General features: G+C 40.4%; 1 protein-coding gene across 3 annotated transcripts; it reads right to left on the reverse strand.

The window, feature by feature from the left end:
- Nucleotides 1–891: 891 nt before the first annotated feature.
- Nucleotides 892–22,941, reverse strand: nova1 (NOVA alternative splicing regulator 1). Of its 3 annotated transcripts, none has more exons than XM_048186999.1 (4): nucleotides 21,859–22,941; nucleotides 14,567–14,710; nucleotides 8,229–8,395; nucleotides 892–7,351 (listed from the first exon to the last, which is right to left on the reverse strand). In XM_048186999.1, the coding sequence occupies exons 1-4, from the start codon at nucleotides 22,013–22,015 to the stop codon at nucleotides 6,332–6,334; spliced, it is 1,488 nt and encodes a 495-aa protein (XP_048042956.1). In that variant the 5' UTR covers nucleotides 22,016–22,941; the 3' UTR covers nucleotides 892–6,331. The 3 variants fall into 3 exon arrangements, with proteins under 3 accessions (XP_048042956.1, XP_048042957.1, XP_048042958.1); XM_048187000.1 differs by lacking the exon at nucleotides 21,859–22,941 and adding an exon at nucleotides 18,521–19,104; XM_048187001.1 differs by lacking the exon at nucleotides 21,859–22,941 and adding an exon at nucleotides 10,084–10,164 and having other exon boundaries at nucleotides 14,567–14,669.
- Nucleotides 22,942–23,005: the final 64 nt, after the last annotated feature.

Genomic DNA, 23,005 nt, shown 5'->3' on the forward strand with positions numbered 1-23,005 from the left:
AGTCTGAGTTAAATCTCTTTTTTGGCTCATTTTGCCTGTAAAAGAAAACTTGCCTAATAATTCTGCACACCTGAATATAAGGCATTTTTCATTTCCAGCCTTCATGAACAATTATATATCACTTATAAATGATTAAAAACAATATTAATAGTAGTTATTAAGATTGATGTGGATTGGAATTGGTAAAATGTGCTTGGGAAAAAAATATGATCAGAAAATCAACTTGCCTAATAATTCTGCACTCCCTGTATATATATATACATACATACAATTAAATTAAGAAACAAATCACAACTGGTAAAATTGCAAACTGTTATTAAAGAGCAGACAACCAAAAGCATTATAAATGAAAGCAACCATAAAATATATTAAAAATAATAATAAAAAAAAAAAAGGTCTATTTAGAACAAGTATAAAATCATCTTCCTATTTTCATGAAAGAAAACATGTGAAATGTGTGCAAGTTTTTAAAATTTAAATATGCTAATTGGTGAGTCTATTTTTCACCCATTAATTGTTCCTTTTTTACTTTATTAATATTAGTGACCTTAGTAATAGTAAAAGGATAGTTCACCCAAAACTCTGTAACTCTGTAAACTCTGTCATCGTTTACTCATTCTAAACCTGTATTCTTTTCTCTGCAGAACACAAAGAGAAGATATTTTGAAGAATGTTTTGAAGAATATTGGCAATGTTATCTTCTTTTGTGTTCCACAGAAGAAAGAAAGTCATTCAGGTTTGGATTGATATGAGGCATAATTTACATTTTTGGGTGGACTATACCTTTAATGATAATACTAAATGAATTCAATGAAGGGGTACTTAAATCTGTGGAGTACCTGAGACAGAAAATGTTGGGAAACACCGTTTTAATGAATTGAGAAGACAAACTTTTCAGAGGTTTCTGCAATTTATTTTCCATTCCTCTAAACTGAACAGAACGTACAGTTTTGAAAATCAAAAATAACACCTTTCACTTTCAAAGCAGTTCAGCTTCACACAGTTGGCAATTACAATGGTAACAAGAGTGTCTGCGTGTCATTATCTAGACACTCACAAACAAACACCCATGCAAACGCTCTCACTCGCGCACACACACACACACACACACACACACACACACACACACACTCTGAAGGGAATGTAGTAGGAGAGACAGTGGAATGCAGGACAGATATCACACACACTCTCCTTCTGACCTCTCCTCCCCAAAAATAAACAGAAATACAAAAATAAACACACTTTAAAAAATTACAACTCATTTACAAACACCAAAGAAGGAAAAGAATAAAAACACAACAACAGGTAAAACAACAATATATCTGTCAAAGTTTTCCATGTTAAAAACAGGTTGCTTGGTTCAGTTTTGCATCCAGTAGAAGGTTACACTGTGTGTGTTTGTGATGGGACCTAATGCTCAGTAAAGTGCATTTGATGCATCAGCAGACAGGAAGAGAGAGAAATGAATTTGGGTGCTAATGTGGCTCTGGGCCTTCCTAACACTGACAGATATGATAGAGCTACATGAACTTTACAACCTCCGCCGTAAACATCACACCTAAAAGACATTTAACATTGAAATAACATTTTGTTTCAGTTTATGCAAATGTAAATACATTCATAAATTACATGTGGGGTTAGGAGAATCAAGCTGAGAAACTAGAGAAGTCTGAAACCGATGAACGCAACTCCTCGTATGAATAAACACGACCGTAGCCAAAAAACTCAACTCAAATGACGTTTCCATGCATTAGAGGCAGAGAGATGGAGTCTCACACGTAAGTACGTACACATTCCGCCGTCGTAAACTGGAATCCTCTCGCTTTTATGAATTCCGGATTGACTCCAGTTCCCGTGGTTATGCTGCAGTTCTTAGGCCTTTAGAAGACCACACCCATCTGACCGAGAAAAACAGAAGCGGTACAAACCAGAGAAACGCAAATGAAGTGGTAGAAAGAAAAAGCGCTCTTTTGTGACACAGAAGTGTGTCTCAGAGCAACGCAAGACGTTAATTTTTTTTTAATGTTTGTCTGTTTTGATTTCCCACCCCTCAATAATTCACTTGGATATCATGCAATAGAGACGTGCAAAAAGATAACACCTAAATCCACAAAACACACTTTCATAAATGGCTGTGTTATGAATGCGTATAACATGTGTATGCCTACTCCATGCCGACCTACAGAGACAATATGACTTAAAAGCAGTGCGGAAGCCACAGGTCAAACGAATGCACAGGATGCCTCTACTGAGGTCATTAAAACCATATGGATGCATAAAACAATTCTTCTCTTAGTCTATGCAGCTATGGGGTCAAAACAATGCTAACGTTGCGCTGTCTTTTTTTTTGTGTTTTTTTTTTTGTCTTTTTTTTTTTTGTTCCTTCGCTGATTATCTTTTCATTGGAACTAAAAGATATTGATTAATTGGCACTTGTTCAATGCTTCTAAATAAGTTATCGATATCTAATGTTTCATCACACACCTACATGTCGAGAAGCTGTGAAGGTCTAGTTTGGCACAGGTTGACTATTATTACTGCGTCTATGTAATTAATATTGATACACCTCGTTTATACCCCTGTCAAAAAAACGAGCACAATCCTAATCAACAGACCAGACGTTTTTTTCTCAACTAAAATATTTCTGTATATTTCACTTATCAAATAGCAGCATTTTTTAATTTTTTTAAACTTACGGTATTACAAAAAAGTACATGTAAACCTATTCATTCAAAATTTGTAGTAAATCCAAAGGCTCATACAACAGACATAACAAAACACAAAACTTGACAACATGCTACAATATTGCTTCCAATAGTTCTTTACATTTTAAGTCGATCTAAAATTATCAATGACGTAGATATGGACACCAGCACTCCAAAGAGAGCAACTCTAATGCACAAACAAATTGCAAAGCTAATCTTAACCAGGCTTGATTGGCACTTTCATCATCCACACGAGTATAACGGATAATCACACACTGAAACCAACAGCGCAAGACTGCATTTAGACCACAAACTAGAGGAACTACACCAAAATACACAAAGAACATGAGACGCGACGGATTCCACAGTTTCATTTTTAAAAAAAAATGAAGGAAAATGCAGAAATGATCTTCGATAGTTCTCAGAGAGAGGAAAGAGAACACAGAGCACAAACGATGGTGACGTCATCGTTTGAGTTTGAGGTGGCTATCACATCCATCTCCCTTAGGTTATTGTTTTTTTTTTTTTGTTTGTTTGTTTTTTTTTTTTAACCAGAGTTCTTTGCTCTGGGTTTACACACCTCTACGTTCTCTCAGAGCACAGATTCAAGGTAGAATACGGAATCAATCAGGCAGAGAGCACGAGAATCTAATCACATGTATTAATGTTAGACTACTGTATGTGGTGTATTAGTCCAGAGGTATGGTGTTCACGATGCGGCAGAATACCCATCAGCCCCTGTGGAGACACGCACACCCTCTGTGATAAACACACACACACACACACACACAACACATCCGTGGCGACCGGCAGCCTGGAGGGGAAGAAAGTGAAAGGAGAGACAACAGAACGTGGGAAAAGTGGTAGCAGAGCAAGACATGAGGGGGTCTAAGAAAGTGGAAGAAAAAGAGGTAGTGCAAAGACAGGGAGGACACAGAGAGAGAGTGAGAGACAGAATTAACCCTAATATCATGAGCATCAACAAATTTGAACTGTTTTACTACAAATATAAATGACATCTTTGTCTGTAATCATATTACCCTCATATTGCTGCACCAAGTGCTTGTGCTTCTGAAATCAGGTACAGTTTGATCTCCAAACAGTATTGAACAACAATTTATACTTGGAGAACCTGATATCTCACGGCTGGTACTGAAATACAGTAACTAGTTTGGAAGTACATTAAGTGAGCGTATGGCATGTTATACTTTGAATGGTATTTAAACAGCAATCATGAGATATGTGGAAATGTTAATATTCCTAACAATTATGCAATGGATATAAATAGGTTACTCTCTCATCCTCTCTCTCTCCATCTCTCTCCCCCCCTCTCTCTTCCCTTCTTTTTCTACGTTTCCGCTTCGCCTCTAGCGAGTAGATTAGAGGGTTGGTAGTTGGAGGGAGATGATGAATGACTTTTAGAGTGTGTATGTAGGTCAGCAGTAGATTGGGCTGTGCAGTGTTGTTATATATAGAAGTCCAGGGTTCAAATGGAGATCTGCTAATTAATGACAGGTCTGGGTGGCGCGGGGGGAATCGGACCCTCGGCGACCTCTGCTTTTGCGAGAGAGCAAGGTAAACTACAGGTAGACGTTCCTACAGCGGAGCCTCGTGGCCCGTGTTCTTGTGCTCGCTTGGTTTCATTGCTTTATTCCATCACGCCGTGTCTCAGTGGATGCACTCTCGATGGTGTGAAATATGTACAGTACATTCCATAGTTGTGATGGCGTCAGGCCGCTGGATTCACAGTGTGGTTCAGAGACGATTGCTCGCCCTGTACGGGAGCTCCTGCTCACTCTCCATGCAAGAGCCAATTGCTGGCAAGACCGAAAATGCTGTTAGCAGCAAACGTTTTGATGCAGTGTACAACTGTGGAATTAACTAATGAGTAACTATCACCACCGTTCTGTGCAACTGATGACCTGTTGATCAGTGAAAAAGGTGGAGGGCTCATGAAACTCTCCTGCAATGCTTTAGAAATGTTGGGCAAACGGAGCTGTGCGTCTGACGCTACGGCCTGCAGTTTGGTTTCTCAAAGGAAGCAGAATTATGATCAGTTAGCCTGCAAGAGTTCACCTCGCAGTGACGCCGCTTTACAGAAGAAGGCTGAAGGTCGACAGTAGTATCCTCCGGCCTTCGAATAAGTTCAGACAGGGTACAAAAGCTGTGTGTCATTTAATTCTCTCGTTCACTACCTCAACCACACCTCTGCTGCCATCCTGCCAAACGGCGACGTGAACGAGGTGGCATCTGTAATGCACCCAAGAATTTGCTGCACTGCATACAAACTGGAAATCTTTCTCCTTCTTCGCAAACATGAGGTATGACAACCTGAGCTCCTTTCAAACGAAACAGGCACGGACATTGCCTGGCTCCTCCAATCAGAGGAAGAGGAGGAGTTAAGAGGTACATCTGTCTAAACAGGTCCAATTATTTTTCAAGTTCAGGATTCTAAGGACTTCAATTCCTTGGTAGTGTGTCCAAAGGTTTTCTGTAGTAAGAGTTAAAAGTCAGTGAGACAAAACAGACGGTTTTTTAAGATCCTACTGTTGTGTCTCTGCTCTAGCAGGATCTTTTGAATATCCACTCGCTCTCAGTCTCATGAGTAAATCGCAAAATGCCCCCTAATAATTCATGAGGGCTCTCGAGACACTCTCCCATAAATACTAAAATCAGTAGATATGACAACAAAATCTCTTCAAATGTGTTTTCTTATAGCACCAAAGTGGGATCCTGTGACTAAACTGCACTTGTATGTACGTGTTACATTCCAGTTCTCTAATGCCGAGTATCTGAACTTTGACAAATGATGTCTGTCTCTGTCTGTCTGTGGCTGAAGATTAGCTATCTACTTTTGACAGCATCTCAATTTGATACTCTATTTACATATAAAAAACCCCAACAATATCAGGAAGTCTTTATACATTCAGGTCAACCTGGAATCACAGGTTTGAGTAAATCTAAAAGAGACTGAGTGTGAACTGACCATAATGGAGAATAATCACAGAGATATTAGTAATGTAATGCAGATCAAAAGCTTTCAGCAGGTGTTTTGGATTAAGTCTCAGTTGAAAACAATAAGGGGGAAACCAAGAGTACCTATGGAAATGTTTCATAGGTATCTTCATTTTCATTTCAGGCCTACACTTGTGGAGACTGAATTTACTGATATCAAAAGGGGGACCGCTTCAAACTCCCATTCTCCTTGCTCAGGGTATGGATCAGGTATGAACTAAACTGTGAGGGTTTTGCAATGGAAGCCAAAAAACAGAACATAGAATTCAAAAGACCCTGGCTAAGAGAGAGAAAGTGAAGTCTGAGCTCCTCCTCCTCTGAGTGCCTCAGGGCACGATACTCTGACCTACACAACGTAACAACTTTAAAAATACAGCAGAATTTCAATCACAAAATATCATATTTCTTCCCAAACAGGTTATCTATCCACAGTTCCATCAGATCTTTTTTTTTTTCATTTGTTTTGTAATTGTCCTTATTTTGTGTTTAAATATTTGGACATGTTTCTCGCTCCAACCCATCCCGTTTTTCCATCGATTTCATTCAGTCATCTATCAATTCTCTCTGGTTTCCTTCGCTTTCGTTGTTCCCCTCCCCGCTCCTGTCCATCCCTAGCCCACCTTCTGAGGGTTTGTGGCTCGGACGCCTTGCTCGTACGTGATTCGCTGGCTGATGAGATACTGGGCGGCCTGCGTCGCTGCCGGCGACCCCGTAATGGTTACCTTTCGATTGCGTGTGCCTGGAATGAACTCTCCCTTTTTGGAGATCTGAATTCGAGCGCCCGTCAGCTCCTGATACTCCACCAGAGTCTTGCCACCCTTTCCCAAGATGGCACCGACCAAGTTTTCTGGCACAGCGATCTCCACCACCTCTTTTCCACCTTCTGCCAGCTTCTCTGTGCCCAGCAGAGACGATGCCACCAGTGGTGATGAGGGATTAAGGTACCCATTAGAAGCCCCTGTTGCAGCTGCTAGAGAGCCCAGCGAGAAGCCCCCTAAACTAGGTGCGGCAGGGTGACCGCCCCCTCCAGAGGCCTCGCTGGCATATGTAGCAAGCAAATTGGCTGCTGCTGCAGCCGCTGGATTTGCGCTGGCCGCAACGGCAGCAAGCACCCCAGATGCGGCGGCCGGGTTAAGGCCAAGCCCCAGTGTATTGGTATTGTAGCCATAACTGGCCAGAGTGTTCAGGGCAGATGTAATGGCAAGCAGATCATTACCGGAAAGACTTGACATGGCCGTAGGGAACCCACCCATGCCTGCGAGACCCGCCTGGCCAAGGAGCGTGGAAGCTGTAGCTGCTGCGGCAGCATTGGGTAACACCTCTGTAGAGTTGGCGAAGGGAGATCCTGTCGGGTTGGAGTTGGCCACGGGGCCGGTGATGTTGGAGTAACTGATATTTAGACAGCTGCTGCTCTGTGGGTCCTCCTGGATCTTCTGGACAATGATCTCCACTGCCTTGCGGTTCTGCTCCGGCTCCCCACTCACTGTCACAACGCGCTCCTGCAGATTGATGCCCTCAGGCTTCTGAGAAAGCTGTACCCAGGCTCCTGACTGCTCCATCACAGCCTTAACTGTTGCCCCACCCTTACCGATGATGAGTCCTGCTGTGCTGTTGGGCACGATCAGTTTAGCCTGTGGAGGAGGGGAAGTGTCACTTTGATTGAGGAACAGAATTACATGCATGAGACTGCACACAGCCCCAAAAATAGATGCTGCAATAAGCTCAAATGTGTCTGTGCTGGTTATGTAGATGTTTGTTTTCTGTCCACACTTACACAGTAAAAAATGTTTGCATATGTTTAAAGAAAGTTGCAGCTACAATATGTAACCCTGAATGCACATATACGTTTAAGAGCATATAATAGTGTATGTGTGTGTGTGTGTGAGTGACTGTGTAAGGTCTGGCTCTTAAGTCAGTGCTTATTTCAGCCATTTGTTGATCCCCGGTCTTACATTGCAGCTGCTCTCTCTCACTCCCTCTCTGTTTCTCATTCTGCAAAGATCAAGCAGGTAAAAATAACCCACTGCTCTCACACTTTGCTGCCCCTCTCAGTCACTCTTTCCCTGGGGAACAACCACCAGCCTGCCCTGCCCTCTGCCTCCTCTGGGCTGGTATATTTTCCTGTCTTCAGTGTTGCTTATCACTGTCAGATAGCTGACAGTAAGTACATTTGCACTTTAGAAATTGATTTCTAGTCAGACTAAAACAATAATTCACCTTTTAAAATGTCATGTAATTGCTCTTGTACACATCCAAACTGCTTGAGTAATTGTAACTACACATGTAAAAAGTGAGCAAAGACTCACTGTCTTTGCTGTCATTCCATAAGCAAACTAATCACAATATTACAAATATTATGACCTACGCTGTGGTTTAGGGGAATAACTGACTTACATGTTTAATTCCTAAACTGCAAAGTCTGATATGTTTAAGTCTTCATCACCCATTTAATAACTAGGAACGGTTTGGATTTGGTGTGGTGTAGTAGTAGCAACTTCCCAAACGAACCTGTTTAACACGGTCAGGGTTAACAGTAGTCTGGGGCTGGAGAATGCTGACTGGTTCGGTCTTCTGACTGCTCTGAGGCATCTCACGAACTTTTTCAGCGATGAAGTTATGTACTCCATTCAGAGCTTCCACTGTACCCTGAATCAAACAAACGCGCTCTGTTGTACCTGTTCAAACACACACACACACACACACACAAAAAAAACATAACATTAGCATATAGACAAAATGCACATGTAAAATTAAATTAAAGGGTTAGTTCACCCAAAAATGAAAATAATGTCATTTATCACTCACCCTCATGTCGTTCCACACCCGTAAGGCCTTCATTCATCTTCGGAACACAAATTAAGATATTTTTGATTGAATCCGATGGCTCAGTGAGGCCTGTATTCAAAGCAATGACATTTCCTCTCTCAAGATCCATAAAGGTGGTTCTTCCTTAATATTATAAAGCGACAAGAATATTTTGTGCGGCAAAAAAACAAAAGACAATATTTCAACAATATAGTGATGGGCCGATTTCAAAACACTGCTTCGGAGCTTTGCGAATCGAATTAGTGACTCAGAGCACCAAAGTCACATGATTTCAGCAGTTTAGCCATTTGATAGGAGTCACTGATTCGATTCGCAAAGCTCCGAAGCAGTGTTTTGAAAGTTTTTTTTTTTTTTTGGCACACAAAAATATTCTCGTCGCTTTATAATATTACGGAAGAACCACTGAACTCACATGAACTGTTTTAAATATGTTTTTAGTACCGTTATGGATCTTGAGAGAGGAAATGTCAATGTTGTGAATGCAGGCCTCACTGAGCCATCAGATTTAATCAAAAATATCTTAATTTGTGTTCTGAAGATGAATGAAGGTCTTACGGGTGTAGAACGACATGCGGGTGAGTAATAAATTACATTATTTCATTTTTGGGTGAACTAAACCTTTAAGGCTGGGTATTAACTCAGATTTCACGACTCAATTTCGATTCACAAGCTTGCAGTTCAATTTGATTTTGATTCATATCAGGTACAGTACATGGGAAATTTTCTCAAGGGAAAAAAACTCAACTAATGCTGTAAACCAGTGTTTCTCAATTGGTGGGTCACAACCCAATGCAAATTCACACCTGTACAATAGAGGGCCCATCTCAAACAAACCTTTCAGCTGTGCTGCCATTCTGGATTGAAGAAGAATAAAATGCAAGAGAATATAGTTCAACACTAATTCTTAAGCAATAAAAAAAAAAGAAACAAATTTGATATTTAACTAAAGTCATTTTTGCTTATCACTATGGAATTGAATAATCGAAGGTCAACAGCAAAGACATTGGTTAATAAAGTTTAAATACATCAGGTATGTGTGTTATTTAATTATTGCAAAATGTGCATAATATTCTGATTTTGCATTTTACTGTTTATTTATTTTGAGAAATACTAATCTGTTTTTGTGCAAGTGAGATGAGTAAATGCATGCTCACATTTAGTCTCTCTCTTTAATAACCATCATGTTTACACAGCGCACACAACAACTCCACTCCTTACTCCCATTTTCTCTCAACATGGTGACAGTAAAGATGTCAGTCAATAAATGGGAAAACAAAGTAACTTGCATTACTTATTTGAAAAAGTAACAAGTTACTAGTTAATTGGAAAAGTAATCTGATTATGTAACTCACGTTACCCCCAACACTGGTCATGATATTGTTAAAAAGTACCAATGAATTGCGTAACGTAATAACGTAACGTAACGTAACGTAATATATATATATATATATAATGAAAATGTAATAAAGTGTATATATTTAGCAAATTGCTCAATATATAAGGATTACGGTAAGTTGTACTGTATCTTTCAACGTACCTTTTGATGTTCATTCATGTTTATTTGGTGCTGTAACTACTAGAAAAGAGGAAGAGTTGATCGGTTCATGTGCCGCTTGATCTGAGGGGGCAACAGCAATCTGTCACGCCATATTAAAGAGCACCAAAATGGTATTTATTGGTTGAATTTCACAATAAAATGTAGAGAATTTGAAATCTAAGACTTTGTTTCATATCAAAATTAAAAAAGCAAAAAACTTATAGCGATTTATTGGATAGGAGGCAACGCTACAAAGTTCTGTTCTGCATCAACTGAAAACAGCATAGAGTAAAAGATCTATTCTTCTTAAGAATCGATATCTGTTCAATTAAAATCGAGAAATCAATATTTTTACCCAGCCGTAGAAATTATGTATATTATATCAATATATGTACAGTAACACTCCTCTACCATTAAAAAATTGGGGTCAGAAAGATTTTTTTATGTTTTTGACAGAAACTTCTTATACTCAGTAAGGCTGCATTTATTTGATCAGAAATAGAGTAAAACAGTATAGTGAAATAGAATTGTGAAATATTGTTAAAATTAAAATAAAAAAAATAAAAAAAAACTGTTTTCTGTTTTTATTTTTTTTAAATGTAATTTATTCCTGTTATGACAAAGCTGATTTTTCTTCAGCCATTACTCCAATCCAGTGTCAAATGATGAATATGCTGAATCTTATTATCAATGTTGAAAACAGTTGTGCTGCTTAATATTTTTGTGGAAACCATGAAGCTTTTTTGGGATTCTGTGATAAATAGAAACTTTAAAAGCATTTGTTTGAAACAAATCTTTTGTAACTTACTGACACCAAATTTTTGAATGATAGTGTATATGTATCAAATATGTACATAAAATATATCAATACAATACAAAAAATATGTTAATAAAGCTTAACATAAATCAAGTAAATAATGGCATACAGATACATTGCTGTGTTTAAATTACATTTGAGTATTTGGCAAACACTTTTATCCAAAGCAACTTGCACTGCATTCAAGCCAAGATGTACATTTGATCAGTTCATGAATTTCCTAGGATCTTAACCAGTGACCTTGGAGTTGCAAGCACCACCATGCTCTATTGTTTGAACTATATTTTTTAAGGTCATGGAAACACACATTACATTTTCAAAGAAGCAATTTCACCTTTAAGTATAAATGCATCTACCAGAAAGAATGATAAGGGCTGTTGTAACACAGAGGAAAAAGACAGATGAACATATGGCTGCATGATATAATTCATTCAGAATGCATCAAATTCTGAACCTGTCATCTCTAACCACATCACTCCTGTGGGACACACCACACAAATGTGCAGGACACACATAAAATCTCCTAATCTCTGGCAACTCACTGCCCTGAAGTGCATGGACTGTCTGAAATACTGTTGTAACTGTGAGAAACCAAAGAGCTCACGTTGGACTGGACCCTGTTCACCATGAACAGAGAGATGAGTTATTGTTACACAATCGTCTGTGCATTGTGTCAACCTGAATTCAAGTTTGGATTTGTTCAGTCTTGCTGTGGAAAGTATCATTCAATGTCCTAAATATACTGTCATGATCATCTTCTATTTTTTTTGGAGGGAGAGAGATGTGGGAAGCGGGGGCATGTGGTTGTTGGTAGTGTGTGTTTGTTTCCGGGCAACAGTGCAGAGATATTGCCTTGCATGTGTGTGTGTGTGTGTGTGTGTGTATGAGAGAGAGAGAGAGCTCCAACACACATGCATACCCGACCAAGTGTTTGTTCCTCGGCTGTGATGTTTTACAGGCTATTCGTATCTGAAGCACAGCACAACACACAACCAGTTTCAACATTCGCACTTCAAGATTTTGAAGGCTTACAAATAAAACATGCTCCAATAAAGCACGCACTAGTGTCTGTGTGAGCAGTGTTCATTTCAGTCTTGCCCTCTTTGAGGAGGTGTGGTTTGTGGTAAGAGACTGCAGTTAAATGAGTTTTAAGAAAAGACTGAATTGTAATTTACATGTGTGACAGACTACAGTGTGTGTGTTAAAGCGCTGCTGGCTGGAGTAAAACCGCTCAGCTGTAGGTGAATTCTTTTTATAGCTCTCTTGCGAGCCAGAGAGAGTTTAAATGTTTCCCTTTCAATGTCTCATAAGATAAATGAGGTCTGGAAGAGAAGCTGCTATTATATCAGAGACCAGAATGATTGAGGATGTGCTGGTGTTTGTGCCAGAGCAGCACTACTTCTTGTACTCGGGGTTTGGCAAAATTCTGAATTTATGAATTAACTTTGAATTGAATTGGTCACAGCACACAGGAAGTTGAATTGGAATTTGAATTGGAATAATAGAAGAGAAATGTATTATTAATTTTGAAGAAATCAAATATCCATCTATCCATGGAGTATGAACTTTCAAACTTCAAAAGGTTCAAAAAGTAAAAAAACTAAACAAACAAACAACAACAACAACAAAAAACATTTGAACTTTTCTTTTTCTATTTAAATTATAGTTATATTAGAGTTATATGAACTTCTTTGAATTTCAATTCATTTTAATTTAACTTCTTTACTACTAGAACTACTAGAAAAGATGAAGAGTTGATCGGTTCATGTGCCGCTTGATCTGAGGGAGCAACAGCAATCTGTCACGCCATATTAAAGAGCACCAAAATGGTATTTATTGGTTGAATTTCACAATAAAATTGAGAGAATTTGAAATCTAAGACTTTGTTTCATATCAAAATTAAAAAAGCACAAAGTTTATAGCGATTTATTGGATAGGAGGCAACGCTACAAAGTTCTGTTCTGCATCAACTGAAAACAGCATAGAGTAAAAGAATCAATATCTGTTCATAAAAATGAGAATCAATTAAAATCGAGAAATCAATATTTTTACCCAGCCGTAGAAATTATGTATATCAATATATGTACAGTAACACTCCTCTACCATTAAAAAAATTGGGGTCAGTAAGATTTTCTGATGTTTTTGACAGAAACTTCTTATACTCAGTAATGCTGCATTTATTTGATCAGAAATAGAGTAAAACAGTATAGTGAAATAGAATTGTGAAATATTGTTTAAAAAAAAAAAAAAAAAAAAACTGTTTTCTGTTCTTATTTTTAAAAATGTAATTTATTCCTGTTATGGCAAAGCTCAGCCATTACTCCAGTCCAGTGTCAAATGATGAATATGCTGAATCTTATTATCAATGTTGAAAACAGTTGTGCTGCTTAATATTTTTGTGGAAACCATGAAGCTTTTTTTTTTTTTTTTCATTTAACTTCTTTACATTAAGTTCAATTTTCATTTCTGCCCCCTGCTTGCTACCTCAGTTCAAATTTAGGATTCAATTAAAATTCAGTAATTGAAATTGAACTTAAAGTCATTCTCATTTAAATTCTGATTGGTGAATAACCCTGGTTGTATCATATATTATATTGTGTGGTGCTATCACGTTGTGCTGTTAAACACAGTGAAAATAAATGATTTGAAATTTATAAAATATTTTAAAATTGTTGGGATGTATTTGCAGGATAAAAAAACTATGCGAAAGCAAGTGAGAAGGCAAATGAGAGTGAGATTGTGTGTTTGTGTGTGTTAGTGGAAGGGTGAAAGGCAGAACAGGTGGTCTCAGGATAGTTTTAGTTGTAACGGGTGTGTTTAATGAATGAAAACATAGCTATTCACAGACAAATTATGCTCACAATATTCAGCTGTACGCTTCACAGCTGCGACACACACACACACTTTCTCACATATTTCCTCTCCCTATGGGCACATTTTCCACTGTCATTCTCTGCCGTTTTTATTTTTCACGCTACAAAATAAAGCAGCTTCTTAATGACACATGGTGGAAAAGATACTATAGTCAATGACACAAACAGGCCAACATCTGTAAACATTCTCGTACACATAAATCTACCTCCATCAGACCTTCTGCATAACATTCAGAACACTTAAAAGCTTGCCATTTTCTACAATTCTAGAAATTCCATCTACTGGTGTTAAAAAAAAACTGTTTATCAGTGAGAGTAAAGATTGTTTATTATAAAAAATGCACAACTTTTATCCTTCATTTCTAAAAATAAATACTCCAATTAATACCAAAAATGGTTTTACAGCTTGATGCCACAGAATAACTTTAAGAACTTTTTATTCTGTAGTTCACTAGAAAACCATCCATGTGCTTGTGCTTTAAAGAACCAAAAAACCAACGTACTGATCTGAAGAACCATCTGACATAAAAAAAATTGTCTCCAAGAATCTTATACAGTGAAAAATAGTTACTGATAAGGAGAAGGAAAAAAACATCGAAGGATCTTTATTTTCATGAGTGTTTAGCCTGAACGAGAGTTATGCATGGCACCATTAACTCCACCATCTGTTGCACAGTAAATAAAATGATTTAACTGTGAGGATTTATAACACAGATCTAATAACATAAATTATAAATAGATGAAGAACTAATGTTGATCATCATTAAAGCCAGACAGAAGATGTGATGCATACCTGGGTAGAAGTCTTTAGATTTGGACAGTTTGATGGTGGCTCCAGTCTCTTTCTGAAGCTGGACGATGGTTTGACCCCCTTTACCGATGATTGAACCAGCAGCATAGCTGGGAATCAACACCTTCAGGAAATATTCACCCTCCTCTGCACACACACACACAAAAACGAAAACAAAGTTAGAGATAAAAGATATATGTCTAAATAAAAGATAAAAGATATCATGTCTTTTTGTTGTTATTTATGTGCAATCTGTAGTCATGTTTAATTTAGAGGATTTTTGGGATGCGTTACACATTTCTGTAAAACTGTAGTAAGATTATATAACAGTTTGAAAACCTCATGAAGCCAAACAGAGACCACATGAGTGCTCCTCACTAGGACTCCTCCTTGTCAAACAATATACAAACTAAACATGAAGAGAGACGCGTCTGGTTCTTATATTCACTTCCCCTCCTTTTCCATTTATATTCCTTTCTTCACTTTTTCTCGCTCTCTTTCTCTCCCTGATGAGTTCCTACTGATTCTGCCTCTGTCCCACTTTTTCCCCATGCAGAGATAAAATGACCTGCTTTGGGTTGGTAGAGGTCTAAATTTAACCAAACTATCTCTGTGTTTTGTGTCCTTCACTATCTTTTTCACCATCTCTCTCTCTCACACACACACACACACACACACACACAAAGGGTCGGACAGCCGACAAACAGCTCAGATACTCAGCATGGAGGTTCTGTGTGACAGTCAGAAGTTGAGGTTTAAGTAAGAGTATGTGGCGGGTGGTGTGTAGGCAGTAGCACTTCACTATACTAAGGCCGTGGGCTTGTGGGTAATTGCCTGGAAGGCTGTTCAGGCAGGAGCATATGGATGCTAAATCCTCAGATTTGTCCAGAAGAACCCAGCCAACAACGCATAAGTCACTCAGAGGTTCCCGGGGGGACAAGGCTTCCCTCTCCCACCACAATATTACACATCCTAAACACGACATATGGCCCAGAGTGCATTGCTAAAGCAAGGGAAGTTCCAGAAGGTGATTACATCACATCAAAAAATAAATAAATAAATATGATACAAGAGTCATCAAACTCCCTTTGCACTAAACATGCAAATATATTCCATCATGACATCACAATGACATTTTTAATCGCTCATGCCATGTTGAATATTCGATATACCCTTCTTAATGTTATTGTTGGCACAGCTAAAACAATTCAATAACTATTTTAATTTGATTTGTAGCAGAGATGGTATTTAAGGTCATTTTTATTAATGTATTGTGTGACAAAATGGAAGCAGATACAAAAGTACATTGTGTTTGTGTACTATATCAGTGTCTTTCAGAGACTGTAGTAAATCCGAAAGATAAGATGGGTTTCGCAGACTCAAATGCCCCCAATCTCCAGCAGCTGACCCTTTACCACTGCAGAGAGAAGGAGAGAGAGTCAGAGATACAAGGAGAGAGAGAGGGACTGCAGAATAAGAGCAAACACGCTAATAATAAATGAAAAACATGCAAAGAATGAGAAAAGATAAAGCAGGAGCAGCTGGGAAGCAAAAGATTTGTTAGCAATAAAGAAAGGAATATTCTACCAAAAGGAAAAGACCATTCCAGGGAGTGGTAGAGGAAAAAAGCAACTAGGAGGGGAGAGGACAGATGAGGAGAAGAGGAGAGGGGAGGGGCAGCAGGGAGAAGGTGAAAATATTATGGTCTCTAAGCAACTCTGATTGACTCTCCTATGGGAATGCTCGATACATTCTAAATCACACCAAAGTCCGCTACATAGCATACACGTCACCGCGTTCACCTGTACACTAATGTTGGCGTGAAGCATTTGTGCAGTTCTTCCAGAAATGCAGCACACACTCTCTCACAACTGGAAGGCCAGTCTGGTCGATATGTGATCAATCGTCCTATCCAGACAATCCCATTAATACCAGAAAATCGGGGAATCTGGGAAAGCCAGAGAAATGTAACTGTCAGCCCAGGCATATATAATCAAGCCACGAGTGGGAGGGCCAGTTAGTAGATGGCACCAGGATCAAAGCAAACATTAGCTTCAGTTGTAATACATTATCTAGTCTAACAGGAAGATGAAAGAAAGAAAGAAAGAAAGAAAGAAAGAAAGAAAGAAAGAAAGAAAGAAAGAAAGAAAGAAAGAAAGAAAGAAAGAAAGAAAGAAGCATGCTCACATGCAGTATAAGTCGCTTAAGCGCAGCTGAACGTGCAATGCACAGTTAGAAAGATACCCGAGCAGAATTTAAATTGAAAAGACAATTCGAGAAAAACACAGAGCGACCCAATCACTCACATTTCCACACATTCCTATAGAAACGCATGAAAAAGGAAAACAAAAACTGCATTCCTGTCTCACTTATACAGATCTAAAAGCTGCAGCATTGCTATTCTTTTGTTCATTCCTCTCTTTTTTCCCTATCTCTCTCTGACTGACTGACTGACTTTGCTCTGTGCTCAGTCACTTAAGAGAAAATAATTTGTTAAATGAATATGTGCAAATGTCAGAGGGTGAGAGATTGTTTTATTCTCTGCGCTGGGACTGACATTGGGTTTCTCTATAAAACACATGCAGCGTCTGACAAATACTTCATCTTGTGACGACGTCATACACAAATGCTCAAACAAGGACACCAGCTCCCTTCGTAGGGCCCTCGAGAGGGGCTAGTGGACACGACTGAGATCTGGATAGAGCAGTGCAGAGTGGTTCAATCTGTACCTGTCCTCTGCAGCGCTCCAGGTGCGCAGTGGGATATGCATTACATCATTGCCTCATCCGACTCAATGCTCTCTGCCACACACACACACACACACATGACTGACAGGTAATGATGGGACTCCAGTCCATGATGTTCGCTGCAGCCGAGCAAACACACACACACACACACACACACACAGCTGGGCAGATCCCGGTCTTATCAATGACCGGTCTGTTGAACGGGAGGGTGCGAGTGTGAATGGAATGAATGCAGACACTGTTAGAGGGACTGTTTAATGAGGGCACTTTGCAGTGAACGGAGGAAGAGGACAGGACGCAGTGGACACAAGCTCAGGAATCCATGATGGAGGTTTTTGAAGAGTGCAGCCGGAGGGGAGATAAGAAAAGAGTGAGTGCGTTCATACGAACGGAAAGGATATAGAAAGGGCAATCAGAGCTCTCGCAATCACTGAAGTACGTCGTACCAGCACGCCACAGCGTCGCAGGAAAGCGAACCTCCGGCAGCCGTTTTTTAAAGAGCGGCAGTGTCAGCGTGAGGACCGTTTGACCTTGGCCAGAGAAAAACGAAACTTCACTCTCTCCATCGCGACCGCCTCACCATCGTTTCCAAGATGACTTGGAGGTGACATTCTGAAGGCACAAAGAGCCAATGGAAAGGTCTGCTGTCGCTTACCTGTGGTTAAAAGGAAAACCTAGAGAACATTCTCATGCAGCAGTGATTTGAGAATGACGAGAGCTTTGGGAGCGCTCCTCACCCGTGCGCTCCTGCTTGCGGTGATGATGTAAGGAAAGCTGGTGTAACAGGTTTTCAGCAGTGAGTGTCTGAGTAAATAATACAATCTGTTGCTGCTGTTTGCCAGTGAGCCATACTTACACAGCCGCTAACACAGTCAGACGGTTACGGGCTCAAACCTATGATTACACACAGCACATAGAGTGTGAACAGAGTGTCATGCAAACACACAGAGGGAGTGGGTCAAGAGGGATTGCATTGTTAAAACCCCCCCACCCCCAAGCAACACACACACACTCTGCATGTGAAAAGGAGGGCCTGTCCTAGGCACACTGCAAGGACAAGCAAGTCTCTCCTTCCCACAGAATGAATGAAGAGACGCGGACGAAGGACGGGAGAAGAAAGGGCGAAAGAACAAAAGACGCAAAGCGAAACGGTCAACTCATCCGCACACGCGCATTCAACAAGTCAACAAAAGGGGACCGAATTTCTTACCCATTCTGCTGTAGCGTGCTGGAGGTGGGGTTCAGATAGCCATGGACGCCGTGAGGCTGGACCTGTGAGCGATGCCCGATTGCAGGCTGATCATAGAAGCTCTGCCGCCGTCAAGGAATGTGGCCAGTCAACCTTTTTCCCCAGGTTCGTATCCGAGAGGGGGACAACGTCAGCGCATCCTCCCCTCCATACCCGCAGTCAGCCCCCGTCTCTCTCTTGCTCTCTCTCCCTCAATTTCCCTCTCTCTCTTTCTCTGATTGTGTGTGATGGCAATGCAATTGCTATGTGCCGTGTGTGTATGTGTGTGCTGTGTGTGTATGTGTATGTGAGTGAGTGTTTGAAGCAGAGAGGTTTGGTATTGTTCAGGCAGAGGCGGACTGACGGGGGGAATCTTCCTACTGCATCACCCTCTGCTTTCCTTCTCATCCATATTCAGCGAGAGCTCCAGCCCTGTGCTGCATTCTACAGAGAGGCACCTAGCGTGTCCAATCACCCCGCACCCCTCCCCAGCGTCACACACACACACACACACACTCGCACACATACACACCAAGGCTTTCTTTCTCGTCGCCCCCCCACCACCACTTTGACGCAGCACTATAAAAGACGTAGCGCCTCGCTCACGTTTGGGTGAAATATGAAAAGGTAGGATGGAGGGAGGTTGCGGAGGGAGAGAAAGAGGAAACGAAAAAGAAAGAGTAAAAGTGCGAGGGAGTGACCTTGCGAGAGCAGAGAGGAGGTATAGAGCGAAAGCGGGGAGGCAGTGGGCTCCTTGGACGGCCATGTTGGAAACACAGCGAGAAAGAGAGAGAGAGAGATTTTTGAAAATGGCAGAAAGGATCTGCCGCAGAGCGCCAAGGGGCCGGCCAACTAAATTACTGCCTATAAATCCAGCGACGCTATACCCAACCAGCGCGAGCGTGCAGGTGCGCGCACACGCGGCGGGGGGAGGGTGTCTGAGCTCAGTCCCAGGGTCATACTTCATTTGCATAGTAGCTTTTTTCAGCTGAGCTTGATAAATTCCCTACATATCCATACAAGGTATATCGACATGCTCTGTTGGGTGTCAGAGATGCAGCATGCAGAAGTATAGATGCTTCTGTTCAGGCAAACCGATCACGTTCAACACATCCACTGGACATTCTAGAATACATGAGCCCTCTCTCTCTCTCTAGCCCCTCCTTTCCCCACCACCTGCCCAATTCACAGTCAACTCACGTCACCACACACTGCAAGGGCACCTGTGTCCTTCTCTCGGCTCGCTCTCACTCTCTCTCGCTCGCACCTTTTGATCTAATACCGAACCGCACAAAAACACACCAACATAAATAGCTCTGCCAAAAACTCCATTAGCAACATTAACATGCCATTTCAATTGCAACTGGTAAGAGGCCACACACACTCTGTGTGTGCACTGGTGAAATTAGCATCAGCAATCAATGGCTGTTTACAAAAGGGAGGGCATAAAGAACATCTCAATCACTGACCGTCCTCTTCGTCGCTCTCTTTGGGTCAAAGGTCACGTAAGGGGGAAGGGTGCGTCCATTGATAGGATTATGTTTTAATTAACAAAGCCAGATAGGTGGACAGAATTAATGATGGTCAGAACTGCCAGTGAACAATGACATAACTTACTGACTAAAAAGACTGTGCTTAATGAGATGCTTTGACAAAAGCTGTCAAACACACTAGTCAAAAATGTTCAAATTTGCCACTGTCTTTTCTGTAATTTCTACTCAATTTCAGTTCAGAGTTTTAGCTCGATTTTCTACATCAGTCATAGTTAAAAATCAATGAAGTAAAAAAATGCAATGAACTTATCACTGCAGTTGGTAACTATGTTTTAAATTTCATTAAAGTTTTTCATTTTTGTGTTTTACAGTGCTTAATCGGCCTTCAGCTTGCTATATTGTATCAATACACTGAAGGCTTAGAAGATTATAACATTATCATGTACAGTCCGTATCGAAAATATAGGAACAGTTTTGAATCATTTGTTAATCAATGTATCACATTATTTAACAATAATAATGACGATAATAATACAGTTAAAAATAATAATAATAATAGTTAAATGTGCCATTGCATTCCTATGAATCATATTCACTAAGCAAAATCAGAATAAAAATCAAATATCAATGTAAATTGTTCACACAAATAGTGAGTACTAATTGTCAAATTCGTTAGTTAATAACTTTTGTGTACTGTCTATCTATAGTTTAGTTGTGTGAATAAAGATTCAGAAGTCGTTGTCTCAACGAATTAAACTTATAAACCCTTCATAACACACTCGACTCGCCTCAATAGCTCCGAACACCGAAAACCGAAAACCATTAGCTGTGCATAATCTGTGACATAAACGGCAGTGTGTGTGTGTGTGTGTGTGTGTGTGTGTGTGTGTGTGTGTGTGTGTGTGTGACCCGCACGCGGGGTGATGTTAGTTAAAACACACGCTGGACAGCTGCACCGGGTCTCCACAGCGGGAACTGCCGCCCCGTGAGCTAAACTCACAGAAATGTTCGCACAACGTTAGATTTTCTTTTCGCTTCCTTCCAATCCAACATATCCACTCACTCACTTATAGAGTAAAAGATCTCCAGAATAGAATTGTGTTCATCACGTGACCTTTACAGCTATTAGGCTAGTAAAGATCAATGACTCGGACCACCGTCTGAATAAATATGGATCAGAACCTAAATATGCTAACAAAAATCCAACCTAGAAACTGAGCATACTTGTAAATCTAGGATGCTTTAAGAAATGAATAACTGTTTTGTTGTGCGCACAAGTGATTTAGCCTACATTATCAGCAAAACCTAAAGGAAACTTTTCTAAATCAAAATGGACCCTAATGCTCTTTTGAATATGTATTAAGCGCTTCAAACTAAGCTATAGAGGGGAATTCAATCTTTTGTTTCCAATGGAATCTGTTACTCCATATGAATAGGGATTAAACTCCAGCAGCATGTGCGCTTTCTCCCTTTCATTCATTTTCTGCTCAATTTAGCATCAGCCCCAGCTACACCCCACCGGGTCATACAGGGTCAAATCGGACAAAACCCTTTTAATTTTAGTATTAATTATTTGGAGCGTTACTGTGACATTTAATTTCACATGTGCTTAAAACATGTTCTTGCTTCTTACGAATTAAAAAACGAGTACAATTCTTACCACCTGAACTCCCGTTGAGTCAAAGAGCAGTTATTTAGAAAAGAAAAAATAAAGCTGGACCCGGCACGCGACTCAGTCAGACTCGAGTGTCTCGTTTGACATGACTTATCTAGAGCAGCAGGCCCGAGAGCTGCCTGAACACCCGCGAACTGTCGATCGGATCTCACCTCCAGTGTTGGAGCGCTTGGTGCTGCTCGCCTCGGTCGGTGTTTCCAGGGGTCTCTTTCGGGAATCGGAGAGATCCTGGTCCATGTGTGGCGACTGTGAAAGGTGCTGAGGACTGGAGAAGATCCCGTTCTGCTGAACTGCCCCGCCAGCCATCATTTTGTCACCGGCTGGAGTTTACACCGCGTTAGCACACCGAAACCCGTTAGAAAGCATATAAAAATCAGTCAGTGTCTTCTCTCCGAGCTGTCCGTACGTTTATTGGAGCCTTAAATGTCATAAAAATGCCATGCTGCGGGGTCGCTGCGTGCGTCCGTTTCTGCCGCGTTGTCCACTATTTCCCGTTGGGAGAAGAGGCGCATTAAAGCTCTAAATATAAAAATCAATTCAGTGAAGTCTATTCATTAGCGCGCACCCGACACTTGAGACGTCTGTGTGTTTAACGAGCCCTCACGCACACGCGCAGCGCCCTCTCCAAAAAGATTCTCGCGACCATTGCCTCGCGCTGACAAACTACTAAAAGATAAACAAGTCAAGATTCAAGCTCAAAACAAAAAGACAGTTAGTATGTCGTTGTCGCTCGCCTTTTTCCGGTCTCAGTGCAGCGGAGCCTGGTTTTGGAAGGAGTGAGTGTATTGCTGTTGACGGTGTCAGTCCGTTTGTTTTGGAGTGTAAAAGAGAAGATTTTGTTTCAGAGATGCGAGAGTCTTGGCCAGCGCGCGGCGGCGGCTGCTCGGGTGACAAGAGCTCTCGCGCAGCATCCCTGGACCAATTGTGAGCCAGAGCGCGAGAGCCCTCCTGACGTCACGGGCCGCATCCTCCAAAAGAGTTTTTCAACGACAGCAAGTTTTAGTCCACACTCAACTACTAGTTTAACAACTTGCCCTTTAACTAAAACTGCCCAATTATAATTGCAGGATGCTACATATGGGGATTATTAAATAATAAGTTACTTTTTAAAGTGCTACAATGTGGAATAAATTGCATTTTGCAGACGTCGATTTCCTAAAGCAAGATTATTTACGTGTACAAACACAACGAACCTATGTTGAACGCGTAAACTTATTAATATGCAAAATATAAGAATACTTTTATAGCATTTAATCACTCTTATATTTTAAGTAATTGATAGTCATCACATGATTTCTG

The sequence above is a fragment of the Megalobrama amblycephala genome, linkage group LG4 (genome assembly GCF_018812025.1).
Source record: "Megalobrama amblycephala isolate DHTTF-2021 linkage group LG4, ASM1881202v1, whole genome shotgun sequence".
NCBI classification, from domain to species: domain Eukaryota; kingdom Metazoa; phylum Chordata; class Actinopteri; order Cypriniformes; family Xenocyprididae; genus Megalobrama; species Megalobrama amblycephala.

Bases quoted from the DNA above. Each gene is read 5' to 3' on its own strand.
- nova1 (XM_048186999.1), bottom strand. From the start codon at position 22,015: ATGATGGCTGGCGGGGCAGTTCAGCAGAACGGGATCTTCTCCAGTCCT. The intron at 14,711-21,858 runs GTGAGATCCGAT...GTGTGTGTGCAG, and splicing joins CAAGCGCTCCAACACTGGAG to AGGAGGGTGAATATTTCCTG. The intron at 7,352-8,228 runs GTTCGTTTGGGA...CCTCCTCCACAG, and splicing joins ACCCTGACCGTGTTAAACAG to GCTAAACTGATCGTGCCCAA.